The sequence below is a fragment of the Oncorhynchus tshawytscha genome, linkage group LG29 (genome assembly GCF_018296145.1).
Source record: "Oncorhynchus tshawytscha isolate Ot180627B linkage group LG29, Otsh_v2.0, whole genome shotgun sequence".
Taxonomy (NCBI): domain Eukaryota; kingdom Metazoa; phylum Chordata; class Actinopteri; order Salmoniformes; family Salmonidae; genus Oncorhynchus; species Oncorhynchus tshawytscha.
Genome location: NC_056457.1, coordinates 22,881,765 through 22,905,535, shown reverse-complemented (window position 1 = coordinate 22,905,535; position 23,771 = coordinate 22,881,765). Strand labels below are relative to the sequence as shown.

General features: G+C 43.1%; 3 protein-coding genes across 7 annotated transcripts; 1 reads left to right on the top strand and 2 right to left on the bottom strand.

Moving 5' to 3' along the window:
- Positions 1-3,151: 3,151 nt before the first annotated feature.
- Positions 3,152-8,366, top strand: LOC112233598 (interferon regulatory factor 4). 2 transcript variants are annotated; one of them, XM_024401349.2, is made up of 10 exons: positions 3,152-3,288; positions 4,197-4,255; positions 4,433-4,555; positions 4,693-4,873; positions 5,249-5,391; positions 5,515-5,599; positions 5,763-5,813; positions 5,929-6,318; positions 6,435-6,538; positions 6,893-8,366. In XM_024401349.2, the coding sequence occupies exons 2-10, from the start codon at positions 4,199-4,201 to the stop codon at positions 7,049-7,051; spliced, it is 1,293 nt and encodes a 430-aa protein (XP_024257117.1). In that variant the 5' UTR covers positions 3,152-3,288; positions 4,197-4,198; the 3' UTR covers positions 7,052-8,366. The 2 variants fall into 2 exon arrangements, with proteins under 2 accessions (XP_024257117.1, XP_024257116.1); XM_024401348.2 differs by having other exon boundaries at positions 5,760-5,813.
- LOC112233600 (ER membrane protein complex subunit 9) lies at positions 8,092-11,391 on the bottom strand. The gene is made up of 6 exons (XM_024401350.2): positions 11,175-11,391; positions 10,574-10,770; positions 10,328-10,404; positions 10,040-10,109; positions 9,824-9,918; positions 8,092-8,674 (listed from the first exon to the last, which is right to left on the bottom strand). The coding sequence occupies exons 2-6, from the start codon at positions 10,766-10,768 to the stop codon at positions 8,494-8,496; spliced, it is 618 nt and encodes a 205-aa protein (XP_024257118.1). The 5' UTR covers positions 10,769-10,770; positions 11,175-11,391; the 3' UTR covers positions 8,092-8,493.
- A 323-nt stretch (positions 11,392-11,714) lies between these two features.
- Positions 11,715-23,718, bottom strand: LOC112233597 (alanine aminotransferase 2-like). 4 transcript variants are annotated; one of them, XM_042308548.1, is made up of 12 exons: positions 23,390-23,718; positions 22,610-22,800; positions 14,809-14,898; positions 14,592-14,700; positions 14,362-14,495; positions 13,996-14,239; positions 13,813-13,892; positions 13,558-13,694; positions 13,209-13,383; positions 12,913-13,068; positions 12,659-12,771; positions 11,715-12,562 (listed from the first exon to the last, which is right to left on the bottom strand). In XM_042308548.1, exons 2-12 carry the CDS (start codon positions 22,745-22,747, stop codon positions 12,472-12,474), a joined length of 1,467 nt encoding a protein of 488 aa, XP_042164482.1. In that variant the 5' UTR covers positions 22,748-22,800; positions 23,390-23,718; the 3' UTR covers positions 11,715-12,471. The 4 variants fall into 4 exon arrangements, with proteins under 4 accessions (XP_042164482.1, XP_042164481.1, XP_042164483.1 ...); XM_042308547.1 differs by lacking the exon at positions 23,390-23,718 and adding an exon at positions 23,071-23,188; XM_042308549.1 differs by lacking the exon at positions 23,390-23,718 and adding an exon at positions 22,979-23,037.
- Positions 23,719-23,771: the final 53 nt, after the last annotated feature.

The following is a 23,771-nucleotide window of genomic DNA, read 5'->3' as shown; positions in this document are numbered from 1 at the left end:
ATTGTGGACTTCAGGAAACAGCAGAGTGAGCACCCCCCTATCTATAGCGACGGGACAGCAGTGGAGGTTTTAAAGTTCCTCGGCATACACATTACGGACAAACTGAAATGGTCCACCCACACAGACAGTGTGGGGAAGGCGCAACAGCGCCTCTTCAAACCACAGGAAGCTGAAGAAATTTGGCTTGACACCTAGAACCTTCAAACTTTTACAGAATCACAATTGAGAGAATCCTGTCGGGCTGTATCACCGCCTGGTACAGTAACTGCACCGCCCACAGCCGCAAGGCTCTCCAGACTGAAAACAGCTTCTATCGCAAGGCCATCAGACTGTTAAACCGCCATCACTAACACAGAGAGGCTGCTGCCTAGAGTCGTGGCCAAAAGTTGAGAATTCCCCAAACAATCGGAAAGGGGATTCATCAGAGAAAATGACTTTACCCCAGTCCTCAATAGTCCAATCCCTGTACCTTTTGCAGAATATCAGTCTGTCCCTGATGTTTTTCCTGGAGAGAAGTGGCTTCTTTGCTGCCCTTCTTGACACCAGGCCATCCTCCAAAAGTCTTTGCCTCACTGTGCGTGCAGATGCACTCACACCTGCCTGATGCCATTCCTGAGCTAGCTCTGTACTGTTGGTGCCCGGATCCCGCAGATGAATCAACTTTAGGAGACGGTCCCGGAGCTTTCTGGACTTTCTTGGGCGCCCTGAAGCCTTCTTCACAACAATTGAACCGCTCTCCTTGAAGTTCTTGAAGTTCTTGATGAGCCGATAAATGGTTGATTTAGGTTACTGGCAGCAATATCCTTGCCTATGAAGCCCTTTTTGTGCAAAGCAATGATGACGGCACGTGTTTCCTTGCAGGCAACCATGGTTGACAGAGGAAGAACAATGATTACAAGCACCACCCTCCTTTTTGAAGCTTCCAGTCTGTTATTCGAACTCAGTCCATCAGCATGACAGAGTGATCTCCAGCCTTGACCTCAACAACACTCACACCTGTGTTAACGAGATAATCACTGACATGTCAGCTGGTCCTTTTGTGGCAGGGCTGAAATGCAGTGGACATGTTTTTGGGGGATTCAGTTCATTTGCATGGCAAAGAGGGACTTTGCAATTAATTGCAATTCATCTGATCACTCTTCATAACATTCTGGCGTACATGCAAATTGCCATCATACAAACTGAGGGAGCAGACTGTGAAAATGTATGTGTCATTCTCAATACTTTTGGCCACGACTGTACATAAACTCGAAATAATTGGCCACTTTAATAATGTTTACTCATCTCACATGTAAACTCATGTGAAAAAAGTCCCCTTTTCAGGACCCGGTCTTTCAAAGATAATTCATAAAAATCAAAATAACTTCACAGCTCTTCATTGTAAAGGGTTTAAACACTGTTTCCCATGCTTGTTCAATGAACCATAAACAATTAATGAACATGCATCTGTGGAACGGTCGTTAAGACACTAACAGCTTACAGACGGTGGGCAATTAAGGTCACAGTTATGAAAACTTAGGACCCTAAAGAGGCCTTTCTACTGGCTCTGAAAAACACCAAAAGAAAGATGCCCAGGGTCCCTGCTCATCTGTGTGAACGTGCCTTAGGCATGCTGCAAGGAGCCATGAGGACTGCAGATGTGGCCAGGGCAATAAATTTCAATGTCCGTACTGTGAGACGCCTAAGACAGCGCTACAGGGAAACGGGAGAGACAGCTGATTGTCCTCGTATTGGCAGAGCATGTGCAACACCTGCACAGGATCGGTACATCCGAACATCACACCTGCGGGACAGGTACAGAATGGCAACAACTGCCCGAGTTACATCAGGAACGCACAATCCAGCCATCAGTGCTCAGACTGTCCGCAATAGGCTGAGAAAGGCTGGACTGAGGGCTTGTAGGCCTGTTGTAAGGCAGGTCCTCACCAGATGTCACTGGCAACAACGTCGACTATGGGCACAAACCAACCGTCGCTGGACCAGACAGGACTGGCAAAAAAATGCTCTTCACTGACGAGTCCCGGTTTTGTCTCACCAGGGGTGATGGTCGATTCGCGTTTATCGTCGAAGAAATTAGCGTTACAATGAGGCCTATACTCTGGAGGGGGATTGATTTGAAGGTGGAGGGTCCATCATGGTCTGGGGTGTTGTGTCACAGCATCATCGGACTGAGCTTGTTGTCATTGCAGGCAATCTCAATGCTGTGTGTTACAGGGAAAACATCCTCCCCCCTCATGTGGCACCCTTCCTGCAGGCTCATCCTGACATGTCCCTCCAGCATGACAATGCCACCAGCCATACTGCTCGTTCTGTGCGTGACTTCCTGCAAGTCAGGAATGTCAGTGTTCTGCAATGGCCAGCAAAGAGCCCGGATCTCAATCCCATTGAGCACGTCTGGGACCTGTTGGATCGGAGGGTGAGGGCTAGGGCCATTCCCCCCAGAAATGTCCGGGAACATGCAGGTGCCTTGGTAGAAGAGTGGGGTAACATCTCACAGCAAGAACTGGCAAATCTGGTACAGTCCATGAGGAGATGCACTGCAGTACTTAATGCAGCTGGTGGCCACACCAGATACTGACTGTTACTTTTGATTTTGAAACCCCCCTTGTTCCGGGACACATTATTCCATTTCTGTTCATCACATGTCTGTGGAACCTGTTCAGTTTATGTCTCAGTTGCTGAATCTTGTATGTTCATACACATTTTTACGCATCTTAAGTTTGCTGAAAATAAACACGTGAGAGGACATCTTTTTTTGCTTAGTTTATATACTGTATTTTATACCATCTATTGCATCTTGCCTATCCCGCTCGGTCATCGCTCATTCTTATTTATATGTACATATTCTTATTCCTTCCCTTTAGATGTGTGTGTGTATTTGGTAGTTGTGGAATTGTTAGATTGTTGGAATCTAGAAGCACAAGCATTGCTACACTCACATTAACATCTGCTGACCATGAGTATGTGTCCAATAAAATTTGATTTGAAGTGTCCACTTCATTTGAGGGCTGAGTGGTGTCTGGTGTTTTTTATGCATTCGGGTGTTAATTGTGGGAGGCTCTGCCTGGGGAGACGACTTTCTGAGCATAGGCCATATTTTAAGCGATATGTTGCCCCCTGGCGTCACAACAGTACCTAAGTTAGTTCTGTAAAGTCACGTGATTTCTGGGAAAAGGAACTTCCCCCTCTGCTCTGCGAGGCAAGTAAACAACTTCTGGATTTCCAGTCAAAGTGCTATGCGAGGGTGCGCTCAGCTGTAGTTAGGAAACGGAGGAAACGCAACCTAAGGTAAGCGAAACCAGGTCACCCAATAACATACATTAATGACAATCATTCTAAATCTGTGGAAAAGATGTAGGTTTCGATTCATGAGCAATCTTGATTTATTTAGTTCGCTATTTTTAGATGGAGACGAATAGTTTGATATATATTTCATACCAACCGATGCAGAATAAAAAGTAATTACTTTAGGATCATGATCAACGTGATTAGGTCGCATGTGGCTCAGTTGGTCGAGCATAGCGCTTGCAACGCCCGAATTTTGGGCACCTGTACGAACAAAAAAAATGTATGCACTCACTACTGTAAGTCGCGCTTATCAGCGTCTGCTGCATTTATAAAATGTAGTTATTTCATTCTTTATCATGAATATACAATTAAATATATTGTAATGAAACAGCAGGGAGCAGGTATCGAGCCCGAGGTCCGGCGCGCTATAGACTGTGCCGCAAAAGAATGCTCCTGCGGGCAGAGCCGATGTCCGCGTTTATAAACCCAGGGTCGTTACACTATAGTATCGTCTCTAAGTGTAATCACAGTCAAACCATCTTTGGCAGAATATTTACTCACCAATAATAAATTAATTTAAAAGTCTAGTAAGTAACAATGTGAGCGACCCGAACAAACTCATATAGAAATGTGAGTTATGAATATGTCATTTTCGTTGAAAGCAAGTCTGATAAGCTGTATATCCATTTTTTGTGCGCTACTTCTTTTTACTTCCGGTTTTGTACACCATCTTCAAACAGCTGAAAATAACTTTTGTTATTTATGCACTACCACACTCCTCACAGCTAGCACTCTTCATGTATTCTGTTTGGTTTATTTATTTTCCATTGTATAGTATCGTTTTTATCAGACACAAAAATGTGTATTGCCAAACTAGACTCAAATAAAGTTATACTGCGTCTTCACAGCTATGGCATCTGGGAAAATTCGCTCCACGCGCAGACTACGCGCTTGGATGGTAGAACAGGTGAGTGTTTGTGGAGGATGGGCTCAATAGTCAAATGTGTGTTAATTGTAACAGCTGATTACAGTGAGTGTTTCAGCTGGTATGTCAGTGATAGGTAGAGTCAATGTACTGTCTGGGAAATGGGTCGAGTGTTTCCCAAGCAACACTCACCACATCCTGTTGAATGTATTGGTGCAGGTCAGCAGTGGGAAGTACCCTGGCCTGATATGGGACAACGACGACAAGACCATGTTTCGTATACCATGGAAACATGCCGGGAAACAAGAATTCCGCAGTGAAGTGGATGGTGCCATCTTCAAGGTCCTGACACTAACAACTTTATGACTACTAGTTCATTGACATTTTACAGTAGGCTCGTCATGTATTATCTATTAAAAACACAGTAGTAGATATTACTTCCTGCGTCTAAATGCCTTCCTCTTTCTACTCCTCGACAGGCGTGGGCAGTGTTTAAGGGGAAGTTGTCTGAGGGGTGTCATGCGGACCCTGCCTCCTGGAAGACGCGGCTGCGAGTTGCTCTCAATAAGAGCCCGGAGTTCCGAGAGGAACCTGAGAGGTCACAGCTGGAAATCTCCGAACCATACAAAGTCTACCGCCTCGTACCCATCAACGAACAAGGTGAGACCAGCACACACGCTGTTAGTTTGTGAAACTGTTTATTTCTACCCCTATGCTAAGATGTTCCAGCAATTATCTTTTGATCCTTTGTGTAGACATCTATAACAATGTCATACCTACGATCTGGCAATAGAAACTGGGTGTAGCCGCGTACATTCTTTAAATTTCACTCAAGGTTGAGAAGATTGACATTTGGAATATTTGCCAGCTTCTATACTCTAGTTCCCTCAGTCAGTCCAAAAGGTTCATAGTCATACCAGAGTCAACCGTGCAAATTAGCACAACAATATCTCCATATAGTTTGTAGCTATGGAGACAACTTCAAAGCAGGGCAGTAAACAAATTCGTGACCTATGGTCCCTTTTCTCTTCACAGCATTGGGGAGTGTTGACATGAAGGTCCAAGCCAGAGCAGGGGGGAGGAAGAGAAGGAACCGCGATTCAGACATCGAGGTGGAGGAAGAGGTGGTGAAGGTCAAGCAGATGAAAGAGGTTACCACCTCCCTACCAATCACCATGGTAGGTCTGGCATTTTGAGGGGAAAATAACAATCCAATGGAAACAAGTTATAGAAACTTTTGGATGCAACTCTATTAGTTATGTCAGTCTCTCACCGACATGTTTGATGTTTCTATTTATCAGTCTGTTCAGGAGATTGAGGAAAGTGTTCTTAAAATCCAGCTAGACCAGGTTGATCAGCCCTCGGTCATGGTGAAGAGTGCTGGAAGTAAGTCTTATGCCTTACTAACGCAATGTCATGTCTGTCAGACACTGAATCTCTATGTTAGTTGATGCTGGATCTCTCAGCCACTGTCTCTTCATTCTGTGGAGTTCCAATAGCATGTGGTTGATTGACATGCTCTTGACATTCTGTTGTCTTCCTCTAGCAGTCAATGAGATCCAGGTGAACTTCACGATCGAGACCGTCCCTCCCCCTGGAGGTAATGCTACTGATGCTGCAGTAAATGCTAGACAGAGTATATCAGAACTGTTTTTCATCACATACAAAGAAAATGCAGTCTGCTGTCTCTCATTCAATCTCATTCTCTCCCCCAGCCCGGGACTCTTTCCATGTCTTAGTGAAGTACATGGGAGAGGAGGTGCTTAAACGTGGGGTCATGGGCAGCGATGTCCGGATCGCCTATCTGCCCTCGTCGCCCGTTCCCCCCACCCTGATGGTGGCTGGGTTCCCCCGCATCCCCCTGCCCGACCCCCCTTCCACCTTGACCTCCAGCATCGGGCCCCAGTTCCAGGCCCTCTCCACCCTGCTGCCCTTCATGGAGAAAGGGGTGATCCTGACCTCCACGAGAACAGGGGTCTATGCTAAGCGCTACTGCCAGGGCCAGGTGTTCTGGACAGGGCCACATTCAGCCACGGCGGGACCGCACAAGATGAACCATGCTGTGGAGCCCGTGCGGCTCTTCGATAGAGAGGCTTTCAGAATGGGTGAGTGACATGGGGCTGTTCACTCTCTCGGTGAGGATCACCCCACTTCTTTTTTGTCCCCTTAATGGATTTGAGTATTTCAGCAGTCAGTGTGTATTTACTGACTGTTTCCTTAGAGCTAGACCACTTCAGCAGCCACGGGGGAGACCCTCCTCAGTGTGGCTTCACCTTGCATTTCAGTGACAAAGAGGATCCATCCAGCAAACTCATCATCACACAGGTACAGCTGACTAAGCCGTTCCCACCGACTCATAAAATAACTGTTAAACCTGTTCAAATGTAAACAAAAAGGTGTAGCATACCGTAGAATGTTAATACTAGTCTATTCAATCTGCATCGCAGAAGTTCAGCTTTACAGCGTGATTGAAATTTAAAGGCAATGTTTCTGCTTTAGCGAAGACTGCATTTTGTCGGCTCAATCTGAAATTACCTTAAATATATAAAAATCGGGGAATCTGTTAACAGCTTCACAGATTGAATAGCTCCCTAAGGTTTATGAAAGTACAGCATTGCTACACCTTATTTGTCCCAGTGAAATAAAGAGGGATTGAACCACCCAACCCCTCTCCTCCAGATAACCCTACCCTGGGCTCAGCAGCAGGTCAAGGAAGCTGAAGACTTCCGGGAGTCAATGAGCTACTTCCGCAACATAACCAGCGAATCAGGAGAGGTCACCATCAACCTGGTATCAGGTTCATTGCTATCCGAGATCCTTGGGACGTCCCTACCTTAAACCCTAAACATTTAAAAATGTCAACTTCAAATGGGGGCGGGATAGCACGTAAAAGTGTCCTGTGATTGGATGCTAAAGGCCATCTTGTATAATTGACTAGTCTTTTTTTAAATGAAGCACTCTGATCTGATACTAAGGTATACACATGATGCACTAAATACTTGTCTGAATAGCACTACATGGAATGGAAGATGTCACTTTGGCTTTGCCCTCAGTATTGCCCTTTACCAACTTGTGATGTTATACTGATGTTCCAAACTCACTTTTATATGGAGTCAGATAATTCTACTCCTTGTTGCAGTCTTTGAATGCTGACTGGTACTGCGTCAGACACCTCTCCGTGTCCAAATGTTGCTTATATAGGTGTACCTGTTGACCAAGATGTTTTAAGTAGCATATGAGAGAAACACTGACAGGCTCTGAAGCCATAGTAGGCTGAAGGTCAGTGATTTGATAATCACCATGCCAACCGTTATGAGGCGGGAAACGAACTTGTCTTCGATTTCTGTTTCTGAAAGTGGTAACGCACATTTCTATAGAGGACATTAATATTCCTAGACTTTGAAGCAGGCTCCTTCACTAGAGACATTGGACTCTTAAATGTGTTTGCAAGTATGTATTCAAGAGCAAGTGAGTTTGTTTTGCATTTGTTAATCTTCTCTCCATAACTCAGCACTTACTACTAGTCCCAACCGTAGGAAGTTAGTGTTAATGAGATTGGGTAAACCTGTAAAGTGACCTGCCATGCAAAACTGGGCCAATTAGTAAATTACACAAGCCACAGTATAAAGCAGGTGTGGAGACTGTTCTGGGGTTATGGTGTGTGGAGACTGTTCTTGGGACCATGTCTGAAAGGTTGTTTTCTGCACCTTTGAACTGGCAATCTGTTGTTCGATCTTGCACAAATCAAGTATGTTTATATATAAGGTCTACTTAAGCCTTTAAGTGCACAAGGTGATGGCCGGCCTCGTCAGACTTTTTAATCTGTTAGTATTGTGTGAATTGATATTTATATGAACATAGCACATGAACACTTGAAGTAGTTTGTAGATGTAGTTTAATAAATGTATATAAGGTTACACACTGAAAGCAGTGGGACAGGATGCACATAATGTGATGCCATTAGCAGTCAGTGAACTATGAGCACAGCTTTGTCAGTTGTAAGTGGGTTAACAACATGGCTACTGAGTTTGACAAGGCACACTGACTGAGAGACCGGAAGACTGCACAGATTTGTCAAACTGTAAATATTTGTTATTTATGCTTGTCTTTTATTCAATGTTCTGTCTGACCGCATTAAATGTATTTCATATTATCTTGGATGATGTGCGCTTATTTGACTGTTAGATGTTAATAAAAATATTCTTAATTTGTAGTATCAGTAGGTTTAAGACAAATAATTCAAACTTTTTCAAAGTAACAAATTAAACCAGAAACTTATTTCAGACATTACCATTGGCTGGTGAGGCAAGCTCTGCTATTTTGGCATTGAGTTTCTGATTTGTCCAGTCCCTAGTGATGTCGTCCAAATGGCTGTCAAAATCCACTAATAATGAGTGATCTCCAGAGTCCAGCAGCTGATTGGCTATTTCCCGAGTCTCCTCCCACTGCCGCAGCATTATCCTGGAAGAAAAACAAAGGTAGCTTTTAATGAACCTGTACATCCCTCTTCAGGTACTAACACTAACCATGTTTCCATCCAACTTTTATGCAATTAAAGTACATGACAGATGAAAAATGTCACGACAGGCCTGATGGAAACATTACATTTGGCGGTGCACTTTCCAAATGTTGACAAAACATGCTAGACAAGGTGGGATCTTTTTGTCTAAAATTGTGTAAATGACAAAACGCTTATGCACATTGATAACCATATCGAAGTAAACTTGGAGTCAGGCGATATGTTATGTTGTCCTCCCACTACGACTTGGGAAAGTATGCAATTTATTAGGCAACAGATTAAATAAGTTATGATATACTTCACAAGGTGGTGAAAGTGCAGTGATGAGCTTTATGCTCCTTTCCAATAAATATTGAGGGTCTAATTCTGGTGACATGCTTGGCTGCCATTTCACAAAGATAATCTCTCTTTTGTCCTTAATACTCTCATGTAGGTGTAACCGATGTGAAATGGCTAGCTAGTTAGCAGTGGTGCGCACTAATAGCGTATCAATCGGTGACGGGCCACGGCTTTTGTGGAGCGATGGGTAACGATGCTTTCATGGGTGTCAGTTGTCGGTGTGTGCAAGAGGGTCCCTGGTTCGAGCCCGGATTAAAGTTATACTGTTACATAGGCTATACCCGCACTATCTGCCAGCTGTTGGCTAGAGCACACGTGCCATGACCAGAGTGGGCACATTCATTATATAACACAACATTTTGTGACAAAACCATCAGAAGAGTTGAAAATGTGATAAACCCATTTAACTTGTACTTTTTATTATTTCAGTACATGGGAATTTAACCACAAGTTGTTTTTATGTGCACTAGGTCATCACAGCCTTTTATCTGCAACGAGTCAATTTGATGGAAACATCTCTGGTGGGAAAATACACATTGTTTTTATGCAGATTTTTAGAATATTCGCATGAAAATCTGTCACCATTTAGATGGAAACCTAGCTACTGACTATTGGAATTTAGTTCCATGCTCACTCAGATGCAATGTATGTAGTCATATGCAGTTGATAAAAGGTGTGCTATTAACAGAAAAGCAAACTGTTGTTAACTACAGTATCTTGAAAGAAGGATAGCAGAGATGACCAGCTCTTACGTATGTTTGTCTTTGAGGGTCCAGCGGGTGTCTTTCCGCTCATACATCACTATGGGAGGCACCCTGTAGTCAGGTGACATCTTTCCACCATCAATCTGAAAAGCCACATAGATCAGAGATAAGTAGATGGCACACACCATAAAGATTTACCAAAAAAATTGCATTGTGACCATGTACACACACAGGAATTTAGACTACATTTTTGTGGATACTTACCATTAACAAAACTGCATTGTTACACTGCTCGGCAATCTTATCTGCAATCTTCAATGCACATGGCGTAGGGCTGCCCAGCGAAGGAGAGAGAGAAGGAATGGTTAGTGTTTAACACAGGTGATATTTTTATTTAATTAACTAGGCAAGTCAGCTAAGAACAAATTCTTATTTTACAGTGACAGCAGTGCATGACAGCATATGCATGTGATAAGCAGGCTCTCAGCCACAAACTAACTAATAGAGAAAATAACATCTACAGAGGTGAAGCTGGACCACTATGGGACACACCTGTTGTCTGACACACAAGCGTTGGCTTGGTAGTATCCTACAATCCTTTGCTGTGTCTGTGCACACCATACATCCACCTGAAGCAAAAGGTATGATACATTACAACATAACAAATACATTAAGTCAAAAGACAACCACAATGTACATGCACCACTGCCAGGTAAGGATGAGTAGTTAGGCTAACTGTATTGGTCATTTCAGACACATGTTTGACAGTGAAGACCACTCAGGATATTAAATGGTTACCTGTGTGAGACCCAGCTGGGTGATGGGAGCCAAAGGTAAGTGAGAGTGGAGCAGGGGAACACAGTCCGTCACACACACAGCACCACCTGCTGGACTGGACGACAACAGCAGCCCATTGACACTACACCGTGGAAACAAACAGCCGTGCAGGTACATCTTCACATAGGCCAGACAGGACAGCTCAACCTCCCCCATTGCTGTGGACAGAAAAGGGTGCACAGACCAGAGAAAATGCCGCAAACTGCATTTAGTGATGAATACGTTGTTATAGTGACATGGAATAACTACAATAAAACACTATTGTTGGCTGGATTTGAGCATTTTGATGGCAGAAGTCATGAAAGCTGAGATGGTAATAAATAGGTGTAACAGCTATAGTAACTAGCTGAAATGGTAGCCAGCTGGTTAGCACACATCTATGGTCGAAGGGCCTGCCTACGTAGATAGTTATGGCCAATAGTAGTTACTATCCTTTTATTAAAATATAACTGGGAAAGTCTATAGTGTAGATATTGAAAAATATATATATTTGATAGGATATATAGGCGTTCATCACGAGTTAACGTTAGCTAGCTAACAGTTAGTAGCAAGCTAGGCTTACCGTCAATGGATATTATTTGCTGGGATGAAATTTCAGAAGTCCAGTAAAACAAACGTCTTGTTTGAAACTCATCTAATAGTGCATGTTAATACACATATAACTGAATATTGATCATTTACAAACGTTTGCACTGTGGAGCTGAAACTACATCATTCATTAAGACCATTTCCTGTTCCGTGCCCGCCTACCAACAGTACATCTGCATTTGGGTTGGTAACAATAGCGACTGTCTAAAGTTCTATTGGCGTCTCAGTATGCCAATCATTTGGAAGTGGATCCGTTCAAGTAGTGACGGTGTCTCCTCCTGGTGGACAGAGTTTGACATACCTTGTCATCATACCTTGTCACCTTGTCACCTTGTCAACCCAATCATGCATTCATGTTTTTTTTGACACATTTACAAAATATGATATATGTAGTATAGCCAGATCTGTTTGTGCCGTCTTTTCAACTCCTATAGTCCGTGACATTAACATAAATATTGTCAGAGAATGCAGTAAATAGTCTCTCTTTGTAGAAGTAAACTCAGTTGACAATCTGTCTTTCAACTACCAATACAGTAGACAAATACATTTTATTTATACAATTCTAGATACAATCAACATTAGTCACTAAAAATATATATATATACACTGTAGCTACAGTCAGACTGTTCATTGGACACAGTACTCTTTTCAACCCAGCACCCGTTTCAACGCCATATCCATTGCACTCCTGTCGTGCAATAGAAGCACACCTCCACCCACCATTTAGTGATATTTGGACTAGTTTGGACCAGTGTTGCTGTATGACCTGTAAAATACTTGGCAGGACAAGTAAACTCTTAACTGAAAAAAAAAGTCATGAGCTGATATCTGTTTTCAGTCATCACATAAATACACATATTGCAAAGGAGGCTGGTGAGGGGAGAACAGATCATAATAATGGAAACCATGTGTTTGATACCATTCCATACATTCTGTTCCAGCCATAACTATGAGCCTGTTCTCTCCAATTAAGGTGCCACCAGCCACTGTGCTGATGCTATCTGACACATTTAAAAACAATAAGCTAAAACAGAATAGCAGGCACCATGTTAAATAGTTCAGTTTTTTTAACAGTGCTTCCCTTGCGATGTCAACTCGAGCATTAGAGGGGAGATATTCCAACACAAGGTGTGTTGTGGTGACTGTTCCAGTTCCAGCCACACAACGACACTTGGTAACTCACTGGCACCCTTTGTTGGCTATTCAATCCATTTTCTGAAGAGGATGGGTGGGTTTCTGAAACAGACTGCATCTGGGGGAGGAGTTTAGGGTTATGAGAACTCCTCTGTGAACCGCTTATGAAACTCCCTGATCTTTTCTAAAACGATCTTCAGCTTTTCAGTTGCAGGCAAGATGGTCATCCTACAGAAAGAATGAATTTTACGGTGTTATCATCGTACCTTAACCATCACTAAACACTGGCATTGACACTGTACAGTAGCAGTGAACAGGTCTAACCTGAAGTGGTAGGTTCCATCCCTCTGTCCGAAGCCACTCCCTGGGACCAGACAGATGCCCATCTCCTCCAGCAGTTTCATACAGTAGAACATGTCTGGAGCCTGTTCCTGTTCCTACACACACAGCGACACAGAGGGTGCAGGGGGCATATGGGTTGAACAACATTGGAAGAAAACAACTGAGAAGCACATCAGAAACAGGCAGATCATTTAAATACAAGTAAAGAGGGGGGTTAGAGAGCGAGGAAGAGAGACCTTGGCCGCGTTGATGGCTTTTTCTGGCAGTGTGAGGCGGGGGAAGGTGTACATGGCTCCCTGGACAGGGTTACAGTGGATCCCTGGGATTGTGTTGAGGACTTGCTCTGTCATCTTGGCCTTCTCAGACAGGATATGCAGGTTGGCAGTACGCTCCTGTAAACAGGTCAGGTTAATACCAACAAGTTGGTATATTTTATTTGACATGCAAATAAAATAAACAGCACTTGTTACACTGTAATAACCTTCATGGAACATTTATCCTAACTGAACAGCCACATCATGTGTATGCTGACCTTGATGAAGGTGGCGTAGGAAGGTTCGTCAGGCTGGGGGGGGTTGACTACCAGGTCCAGTAGGGCCTGCCCAGTGATGGAGGGGCACAGCTGCACAGACACCAGCTTAGTCAGCTGCAACTTCACCTCAGGGTCCATGTTAATCACCTCCATGTATCCTCCCCTGAAACCACACCTGCAGGACAGTCAGTGACAAACATCAACATGGTACATTAACTTATCCCTTGCAGAAAATTGGAGAACACTTCATTCACAGCCAACGTATCAAAGGTAAGTTTTTTTCATAAAGAGCCAAGTAGTGCAGTCAGTCACCATCTGAGAATGTATGGGTGTGTAGCTAAAGACTTACTCTCCCATGTAGCATTTGGAGGTGGAATGGAAGGAGGCCAGCTCCACAACACTGGAGTACTCTGATCCCATCTCAAATAGAACCTTCTTAAAGGAGTGGAACTGGCAACCCTCCATGTACACATTATCCTGGTAAACCTATCAGGAACAGAGGGAGGGAGTCATACATATTGAGTAACTAGTCTAGAAGAAAAACCTTAGAGAAGGGGGAGAAAGGTCAAACCAGAAACAAGAGATTGTATTATTATTAAATTACCTCATCAGCCATCAGGAAAAGGTGCTCCTCAGCAGCGAATCGGATCACATCTTCAATGCACTGCCTGTTCTGGACTTGACCTATCACAGTGAAGGGAGTACACTAATCAGAACAGAGATTGGGTATAAATTAAAAAGGACTCACAGATCACTAATGTTTTGGAACAGAAACCTTTCCACATACCTGTGGGGTTGCCAGGGTTGATAATGCAGAGGGCGCGGGGGTTACAGTGCTCCCTGGCTGCCTTCACAGCCCTCCTCAGCTCACTGACGTCCAGGCTCCAGCACTTGTCCTCGTCCAGGTAGTAGCTGATCTGGACAGCCGCCAGCTCAGCCAGAGCAGCAGAGTAGAGGGGGTACTGAGGGATGGAGATCATCACCCCTGTACGGGTCTTCCCCTCGCCTGACGTCAACAACTTCAGCATGGTCTACAGGACAGAGGGAGGAGATGTGAGGGAGGTAGAAAGGACTGAAAGGGGAGAGTCATGTACTGTAGATCGAATTGCCATTGACCAGAAATTAAAATAAAGGTTGTCATCGTCATTCTTACCACTATAGCATCACTGGCCCCAGTAGAGAGGTAGATGTCATCAGGGTTACTGGGAATTCCACTGTCCCGCTTCTCAATGTATTTAGCAACATCTTGTCGTATGACCTCAATGCCTGAACTAGCACTGTATGCACCTGGAGTAAAAATACAAGTTCAGTGGATATTTATCCAATGTTTGTCATTCAGCATGTACACACTGCCTGCCTACAGTAGAACTAGTGGTGTTTCACCTAAACTACCCCCTCCACAGGCCTGAAGGATGCGCCATGCTCGGTTTTTGGCATCCTCTGGAAACTTGTCGTCTTCTAGGAGATCCGGGTACACGCACAGCGCTATAACCTGACAGGAACAAAGCAGATCAAGTCATATTTTGTAAATAGTCATCTGTAATAATGGGACACTTGGATATAAAAATGTACCACAGGTTTAGAACAACTATTAACAGACCTGTCTGAAAAATGTGATTGGTTTCTGGCCCATGGCATGTGCATCACCGATGTTGGCTTTAATGACCTCAGTGAAGGGCTTCTTAACTCCCTGCAAATAAAACAGAGTTACAGTTATTACACAGATATGGTTATCCACAGTGCATTCAGAAAGTATTCAGACCCCTTGACTTTTTCCACATTACAGCCTTACTCTAAAATATATTACATTTTGTTTTTTTGCATCAATCTACCCACAATGACAAAGGGAAAACAGGTTTAGAATTTTTTGCAAAAGTATTTTAAAAAAATTAAAAATGAAATACATTATTTACATAAGTATTCAGACCCTTTGCTATGAGACTTGAAATTGATCTCAATCTTAGGTGCATCCTGTTTCCATTGATGATCCTTGAGATGTATCTACAACTTGATTAGAGTCCACCTGCGGTAAATTAAATTGATTGGACTTGATTTGGAAAGGCAGACACCGGTGTAATGACGTTGGCCTGGGGATAGGTTTATGACAGTCATAAATACCGCTTTCCCCCTTTTTCCTCCCTCTACCCTACTGATGTTACATTTGCAAAACCCTTGGTTAACGTCGAGATTATGGGAACATCAGAAGGTGGGGGGAAATCAACTATAGTCTGGTAATCTGACCAATTGAACATATGCGGTGGTACTTAATGAATATGATGTCAGTTCGGTTGTCATCTGAGACATTCTCATCAATGATAAGATGACAAACTCTACAGTGGAAAGTCTACACATCAGATTTATCAGATTCACATGGAATTGTTATTCAATTTAAATGTTTGAATATTAAATTATTTGTGACGGGATGAAATGTGATTTTAGCTTCTAAAATGTGAGATTTGGGTTTTCATAAGGTAGGGCTCTGCGGCCCGCCAGTGGCCCGCCCCTGTGAAGGGACACGGGCTATAAAACTTTTCAAACACACCCTCCTCTCCCTTCCTATATAAGCCCTTGACGACAATATAACCTCCTGTTCCGAGGACGACAGTCCGATGTCAGAATGGTTCAGATAACTACAGAACGAAGCCAACATCAGCATGAGCTTTGGTTACGAATGGTATGAACTTTGAACTCTTATTCATGACAGAAGTGATACCTCCTAGCCGTTGAGTTAGCAACAGCCGCTGCAAACGAGGGTTAGGAAGGAACAGACAGAGTATCCCGTCTACCCCACAACGACGTTACAACAACGTATTCAATTTACCAGCAGAGACATTCTTCCAAGGACTCGGTTGGGCAGCACGGCCTGCTATCTACCACCAACCTACCGAAGCGCAGCTCAGAGTAAATATTTATTGCATTTTCCTTTTCCAAATGGGCGGTCATTTAGAATGCATAAGATACTGTATTTACGATAGCACAGCGTCACCCTTTGTTCCTCAGTCTTCCCGCTCTTTCACTCAAACCCAGCCCCTTTTCTTTTGTGTAACAATCTGTCATATCTGTTCCACCCGCTAGGGACGTTTTCCTTTATGACGTAATTTGTAATCAAGTTATGATTTAATTATGTGTAATTAGTTAGGTATTTAGTAAATAAATAATTAAACCCAATTTTGTATTGCTGGTTCAACTTGTTAGCCAGGGTTCGTGCAGATAACCAAGATTTTACAACTTTCAGATGAGACGGAATTAAGATGACGATTAATATTGACTGCTATTGATGTAAAATATTACTAGGTTTTTAAGAGTTTATTTCGGAAGATAACAGCTCTATAAATATTATTTTGTGGTGCCCGACTCTCTAGTTAATTACATTTACATGATTAGCTCAATCAGGTAATATTAATTACGGGGAAATCATCTTATAGAATAGCATGTCATATCACTTAATCCGGCATAGCCAAAGACACGACACCTGTCTCGATAAAGGTCCCACAGTTGACAGTGCAAAAACCAAGAGGTCAAAGGAATTGTCTGTAGAGCTCAGAGACAGGATTGTGTAGAGGCACAGATCTGGGAACATTTTTTTTGCAACATTGAAGGTCCAAGAACCCAGTGGCCTCAATCATTCTTAAATGGAAGAAGTTTGGAACCACAAAGACTATTCCTAGAGCTGGCCATACTGAGCAATCGGGGGAGAAGGGCCTTGTTCTGGGAGGTGTCCAAGAACCTGATGGTCACTCTGGCAGAGCTCCAGAGTTCCTCTGCTGAGATGGGAGAACCTTCCAGAAGGACAACCATCTCTGCAGCACTCCAATCAGGGGGGAACAATTATTCTAAAATAGATTAAAGGCTGTAACGTAATTTTGGGAGGAAAAAGGTCAAGGGGTCTGAATACTTTCCGAATGCACTGTACAACAAAGTCAGATTTAGTGCACAACAACCTCAAACAGCAAAACTTGTGCCAACTAAGATGACAACTCTAAACTTGGTTCAAAACCTCTGCTTATTTCAACCATTGGACATTGTATCATTCCAGAAGCCAACAGGCTATCAAAGAGGGACAGGACAGCTGTGATACTCACACTGTGTGGAGGACTGGGGAGGAGGGGAACGATCTGGGTCAACAATAAGGTTGCTGTGCCAATGCCTTTCTTTCCCGCTCTTTTCTCTCCCTCTCATTCTGCCCCTGCTCAAGGGCACTCCATTTCCCTCCAGTTCTCATCATTTAATTCAAACTCGTGATACTGATGGAAATTTGCAATGCAACAAGCTTGATTTTCCAAGAAAACAGGGACAAGAACCAGATTGTGGAACCAGTGTGTAACATGACATTGACATGTTCTTTTGTGTAGATGCGGTAGGCCTAGTAGTCATTGAACAGCATAATGTGATAAGCCCCTGAATAAGGCACCCATGTTTCTACTGTGCAGCAACTCGATTAGTGGGGTTTAACTTTCATTTAACTTTTGTAGTCCCTGAGGTGTTATCTAGGCTACACACTACAGAACATTAAAGACAGCCTGTGTGATGTCTATGCTGCATTTACTGTATGTCTGAGTGCTGCATCTTTTGTTCAGTGATCTAAAGCTATGGACTATAGATGACACTACCCTACTTGCTGTAGCTAAACAGCCACTCTGTTTGTCCCCCTAACTGAAACCTAAAACTACAGGAGACCTCCCCGATGTCCTCCTATTGGTCAATATCAGGGGGCATCTCATGACTTCTGCCAATCAAAGAAGGCCACTACTGGTTCTGTTTAGACTAGGCCTGGCTGACAGTCAGCATGGAATCGTTTTACTTGAGTCATCTCCATTATTTTAACCAACTGATTCACCTCATTCTATAAATGAACAAAAATATAAAATGTAATGATTTTACTGAGTTACAGTTCATAAGGACATCAGTTGATTTAAAATAAATTCATTAGGCCCTAATCTACGGATTTCAAATGACTGGGCAGGGGAGCAGCCATGGGTGACGTGGTTACATGTGGTCTGTGGTTGTGAGACCGGTTGGATGTTCTGACAAATTCTCTAAAATGACGGAGGTGGCGTATGGTAAGGAAATGACCGTTAAAATATCTGGCAACAGCTCTGGTGGACATTCCTGCAGTCACCATGTCAATTACATGCTCCCTCAAAACTTGAGACATCTGTGGCATTGTGTTGTGACAAAACCACACATTTTAAAGTGGCCTTTTGTCCCGAGCACAAGGTACACCTGTGTAATGATCATGCTGTTTAATCAGCTTCTTGATATGCCATGCCTGTCAGGTGGATGGATTATCTTGGCAAAGGAGAAATGCTCACTAACAGGGATGTAAACTAAATGTATGCTTTTTGTGCATATGGAACATTTCAGCTCATGAAACCTGGGACCAACATATTTTTGTTCAGTGTAATTACCATACAGGTCTGGACCTGTATCCACAAAGCATGTCAGAAAAGATCCTAGGAATCCTGTTAAAAAGAGACACTGCCCAGAAAAAAAACTGAGCCAGGAGTAAAACCAACTCAAATGTTTCTCAGCTAGTAAAACACAACAGGTATCACAAAGGAAATACAATGAAGCTCATTGCATGGTTGCAAATTACGGGGAACAACTAATCGCGATAAGGCATGGACAACGCCGGTGAACCCTATAGCACGCTTCAGATAACCGTGTCACGACGTCAAGTCATTTTATTGAAATTACGTGGAAACCTTAATTCAACCGGTGTGCCCAGTGGGAGTGAATGTGACCGTACAATCAAATGTTGCGATGGTAAAACGTGAGATATAATTTGCCTGACATAAAATCACTTTGCCTACTCTTAATTATTGGCCAATATGTAGGCATGCATTTTTCATGAATTCTGATGTTATTAAAAGCGCAATGGACAATTGTCAACACACTCGTCACTCCCGTTTCACAACTAAATTGCTTTGACACTGTGGGCATCAAGTCACTTGCCGATAATGTTGCATACAACATTTGAAAAGTGTCATTACATTGGGTTCTACGTTAACATAAGCCTTTGATGCCTTCAATTGCCCAACTTCAAGGCATGACGAATTTATCCTCCAAAAAGGGATCACTTGAAATAACAATCGATAGAAAGACGTGCTTATTTATTAGCCTAGTTATAAGTATTTAGGCACAGGCCTATCATGTGAAATGGGAGAGAAAACAGGTGCACTTGTGGTCAACTTGAGACCTACTGTACTTTCTGGCTAACCTGAGCACCCTATGACACTCCTTAGAAAGAAGCGCTGGGGTGATGTCACAAGGGGAACCTGCTCGACAGTATTCAGCTGTTAAGACGTGGCACAAAGCCCAGTGAACTTTGCTCATAGAATTAGGAGTGACAATAAACTGAAAATATTTTTAAAAGCACAACATGCAACAATTTTACTGAGTTAGTTCATAATAAGGAAATCAGTCAATTGAAATTCGACCTTTATCTATGGATTTCACAGGACTTGGCAGGGGCGCAGCCATGGGTAGGCCTGGGAGGGCATATAGGACCACCCACTTGGGATCCGGGCCTACCCACTGGGGAGACAGGCCCAGCCAATCAGAATTTGTTTCTCCCCACAAATGGGCTTTATTACAGAGAAATACCCCTCAGTTTCATCAGCTGCCCGGGTGGCTGGTCTCAGCCGATCCTGCAGGTGAAGAAGCCGGATATGGAGGTCCTGGGCTGCCGTGGTTACACGTGGTCAGCAGTTGTGAGGCCAGTTAAACAAACTGCCAATTTCTCTAAAACTGTTTGAGGTGGCTTATGGTAAAGAAATTAACATTCAATTATCTGGCAACAACTCTGGTGGGCATTCCTGCAGTCAGCATGTCAATTGAATGCTCCATCAAAACGAGATGTGGCATTGTGTGACAACTAATTTTAGAATGGCTTTATATTGTCCCCAGCACAAGGTAATGTAATGATCATGCTGTTTAATCAGCTTCTTGATATGCCACACCTGTCAGGTGGATGGATTATCTTGGCAAAGGAAAAATGTTCACTAACAGATGTAAACAACTTTCAAAAGCTTTTTGTGCATATGGAAAAATTCTGGGTTATTTTTTTTCAGCTCATGAAACCAACACTTTACATGTTAAGTTTATATTTTTGTTCAGTCTAAGTAATTTAATAGGATCTCTATGACTCTGCTCTACACAGATTCAGACCAGCCCAAGAGAGAGAGCCAATTCAAAGACAGGGATGTGGAACGTACCCAATATCTACTCTAAACCAATCCAATGTCAACTCTGAAACATTTGGTTCTTATCCCGACCTCAAGCCATAAGAGGGAGTGACATCTCCACTCCTTTCAGTTGATTGCATTGTATTCGTATGTGACGCCACTAGTTGTAAAAATCCTTTAGGAGACTACTGCCTTGAGAGAACAACGCAGCGTCTCCAAAAGAGCAAGTGGGCATTAGATTCAGTGCAGCCCAGGAGAACATCACAGCCTCTCACAAAGACTAATCCTTTGCCTGTGTTTGTATTTTCTCCTAAGGAAAGCATAGCACTTATCATAGATCAGCGTCACCAATCTCAAATGTTTACATTTAAGTCATTTCGCAGGCACACTTACCCAGAGAGACTTGTAGGGTTAAATGCCTTGCTGGAGAGCACAGACAGATTTTTCACCTATTTAGCTCGGGGATTCAAACCAGCAATGAAATACCTTCTAGTTACTGGCCCAACATTATTAACCGCTAGGCTACCTGCCGCCCAGAGCTCACCATCATTATGCAGCGCTACACTATTTGACCGTGTCTGTGCACGCAACGCTTTAAAACCTTATAGTAAATAGGTTGACTGTGAGTCTGACATTGCCTGTGTTACAACTTATTTAGCATGCAGGGTTGTGTAAGTGTGCAGCCTGGTCTCATAGACTAGACATAGCATTGTAAACGTAAATCTGTGCAACTCAAATTAGTATGATATGGAACCAAACATAATATAAGAGAAGGTTACTTACGCAGGACTAGACAGTTATTTGCCCAGTTACAGCTAATTTCTGGTCAGCAATAAACATCCTGTAAAAGTAATGGTGTGTGCATCACCTGCGTTTTTGCCAGTTGGCCATTGCCAGAGGAGCGAGAGACATTGCACAGCAGTTAAAATAACAATATAGTCTACAACAGACTAACTAGATAACCATCCTAACTACAGATATGTAGAATATGTATTGAATTGGCTAACTCGGTAAAATTTAAAAAAAAAACTTTTATTTAACCAGGTAGGCTAGTTGAGCAATGAGCAGTAATAGATGAAACAGGGAGCAGTTCGGTAGTCGATTACTACGCTAGGCGAGCGGGAGACCCGGCATTCAGGAAGCTAGCGGGCCAGGGCTAGCAGATGGATCATCACCAATATCCACGACGCAGAGGCCGGTTGAGAGCACATCGGCAGAATTATGTCAGCAAACCAGTAGTGATGGATCGGCGGGGCTCCGTGTCGACAAAGGGTCCAGGCCAATTGGTAAAAGAGGTATTGTAGTTGGTGTACTTCGTTTGCTAGCCGGGATATGGGCCTTCCTCAAGGCTAGCTTGAGGATAACTGGTGCATGCTTCTGGACAAGGGCGTTAGCCACAATAGCCACTCGGTAGCAACTAGCTAGCTGCGAAGATCCGGTGTAATGGTCCAGAGCTTGCGGCAGGAATCCGGTGATGTAGCGGGGGGGGGGGTAGAAAAGCAGTCTGATAAGCTTAGGGCTGATGTCGTCTCAAATAAAACTGAAGGACCTCTGCGTTACTCTGGACCCTGATCTCTCTTTTGAAGAACATATCAAGACTGTTTCAAGGACAGCCTTTTTCCATAGCGCGCACCACCGCTAACTAGCTAGCCGTTTCACATCCGTTACACCTGCACCTCTGATTCAGATGGGTTGGGTTAAAAACGGAAGACACATTTCAGTTGAAGGCATTCAGTTGTACAACTGACTAGGTATCCCCCTTTCCCTATATAGTACATTTAGCAAATTCGTAACATATGTATGAGTTGCAATTTTAACATATGTTACTAATTGCAATTTGTACAATATCATACGAAATGAATGAACATCCACAAATGAATACATACCATACAACGTTACACTAAGTGAGTGTTTCAGTGTAAATACAGAATACGAAATGCTCTGAGACCAGGATGAAGTGAGGCACTTTGCTAAATTAGTGGGAGGGATTCCACTTTATCACCTTCTTATGGCTAATTGGTATGTTTTTACACCTGCTACATTAGTTTAATGGGCAACTTCCCATTGCCCGAATACATCTGGTAATTTGCTCCATGTCACCTGAGCTGTATTCTCTCAAGGAAAAAGTCAACCCTTTGCTCAAAAGCTTTGTTTGTGAAAGCAGCAGGACCGATTATTGCAAACCTCTATCCAATAGTAGACATGAAAATGTACCTCTTTAAGCTCTTTTTCAATCTGCACTGCACGTTGCACAATTGGACCACGGACAGCATACTCAATCCGCTTTACATTCGGGTTCATGGTGTCCACGTTAAGCACCCTCTCCCGGTGCCCAAGTCCATTTTCAGTCATGTTCGGTTTCTGGGGCTCACAAAAAATGTTCCGCTGATAGTCCACGAAATGGTCTGTGGAATTTAGAGAAACAAGGAAGAGTGGTTGGGACGTTTGAAGTGTGAAACAACCAATGCACAGCAGCACCACACCAGGATGTACAGTACGGGTAGGTACTAGCCAAAGACAATATTAGGCCTACTGTTGCAGCAGAAGACCCGTGCACAATGCGAAGGCAAAAAGCCCACCAACCATTCAGCGTGAAATTGTTTCCCTAATTGTCTTGCTTTCTTTCGTTCAATGACCTAAACTGGGTATAAAACTGTTTTGTTATCAGAGCTTACCAGAACCATCCAAAACGCGCGTTTAAGCGGTCACTAGATAGTGCCTGTCAGTTCCAGCTCTTTCTCTATTCGGCTAAAGTGACAATCTCTTATAAATAACAGTCGATGGTTTTATAAGGTTGTCACGCCTCCTTTAGACTTCTGGTATCTAAACCCCCCAGGCCAGTCAATGTCATTTTTTGTACGTCATGTTCTCTTAACTTGATCAATTTAGGAGCACAAAAACATTTATGCAGGTTTAGTAGCACCAGAAAAAGTGATAAAAAAGAGATATGGATCCTAGCAACATTAAAAGCACATCACCTGAATAAGCACTCACTTTTAATTTCTTTCGGTGACACCAAATGTTGGCCTACTACTGGTAAAGTTCCCACAAATATGATAACTTTCAGGTTGTTAGATAGCTAGCTAATGCTGTAACACGACTGAACTAGGTTATTTAAGGTTAGCGGCTTGTGAGTAGTTTTAGAACGGCCTGTGTGACATAGTTCGTGAATGTAAAATGCTGTCCTGCCTATGTGAGATGAGAAGAAAAAAAACTTTGCATCGGTAATATGTATCATAGATTTAGAAAGGTTTGGGCTAGAAACAATCCGTTTTCTCTGTAGTAATGGTGCAAGCATGACAGTAACGGATGCGCTCAGTGTATTCCCAATGGCACTAAGAGATGAATGAATGATGACAATTATTATCGGCGTTGT

Bases quoted from the DNA above. Each gene is read 5' to 3' on its own strand.
- LOC112233598 (XM_024401348.2), top strand. From the start codon at position 4,199: ATGGCATCTGGGAAAATTCGCTCCACGCGCAGACTACGCGCTTGGATG. The intron at 4,556-4,692 runs GTCCTGACACTA...ACTCCTCGACAG, and splicing joins TGGATGGTGCCATCTTCAAG to GCGTGGGCAGTGTTTAAGGG. The intron at 5,392-5,514 runs GTAGGTCTGGCA...TCTATTTATCAG, and splicing joins CCTCCCTACCAATCACCATG to TCTGTTCAGGAGATTGAGGA.
- LOC112233600 (XM_024401350.2), bottom strand. From the start codon at position 10,768: ATGGGGGAGGTTGAGCTGTCCTGTCTGGCCTATGTGAAGATGTACCTG. The intron at 9,919-10,039 runs GTAAGTATCCAC...GTGGCTTTTCAG, and splicing joins ACAATGCAGTTTTGTTAATG to ATTGATGGTGGAAAGATGTC. The intron at 8,675-9,823 runs GTAAGAGCTGGT...TTTTTCTTCCAG, and splicing joins ACCCTCAAAGACAAACATAC to GATAATGCTGCGGCAGTGGG.
- LOC112233597 (XM_042308548.1), bottom strand. From the start codon at position 22,747: ATGACTGAAAATGGACTTGGGCACCGGGAGAGGGTGCTTAACGTGGAC. The intron at 14,496-14,591 runs GTGAAACACCAC...TTTTTACTCCAG, and splicing joins CTGTGGAGGGGGTAGTTTAG to GTGCATACAGTGCTAGTTCA. The intron at 14,240-14,361 runs GTAAGAATGACG...TCTGTCCTGTAG, and splicing joins GGGCCAGTGATGCTATAGTG to ACCATGCTGAAGTTGTTGAC.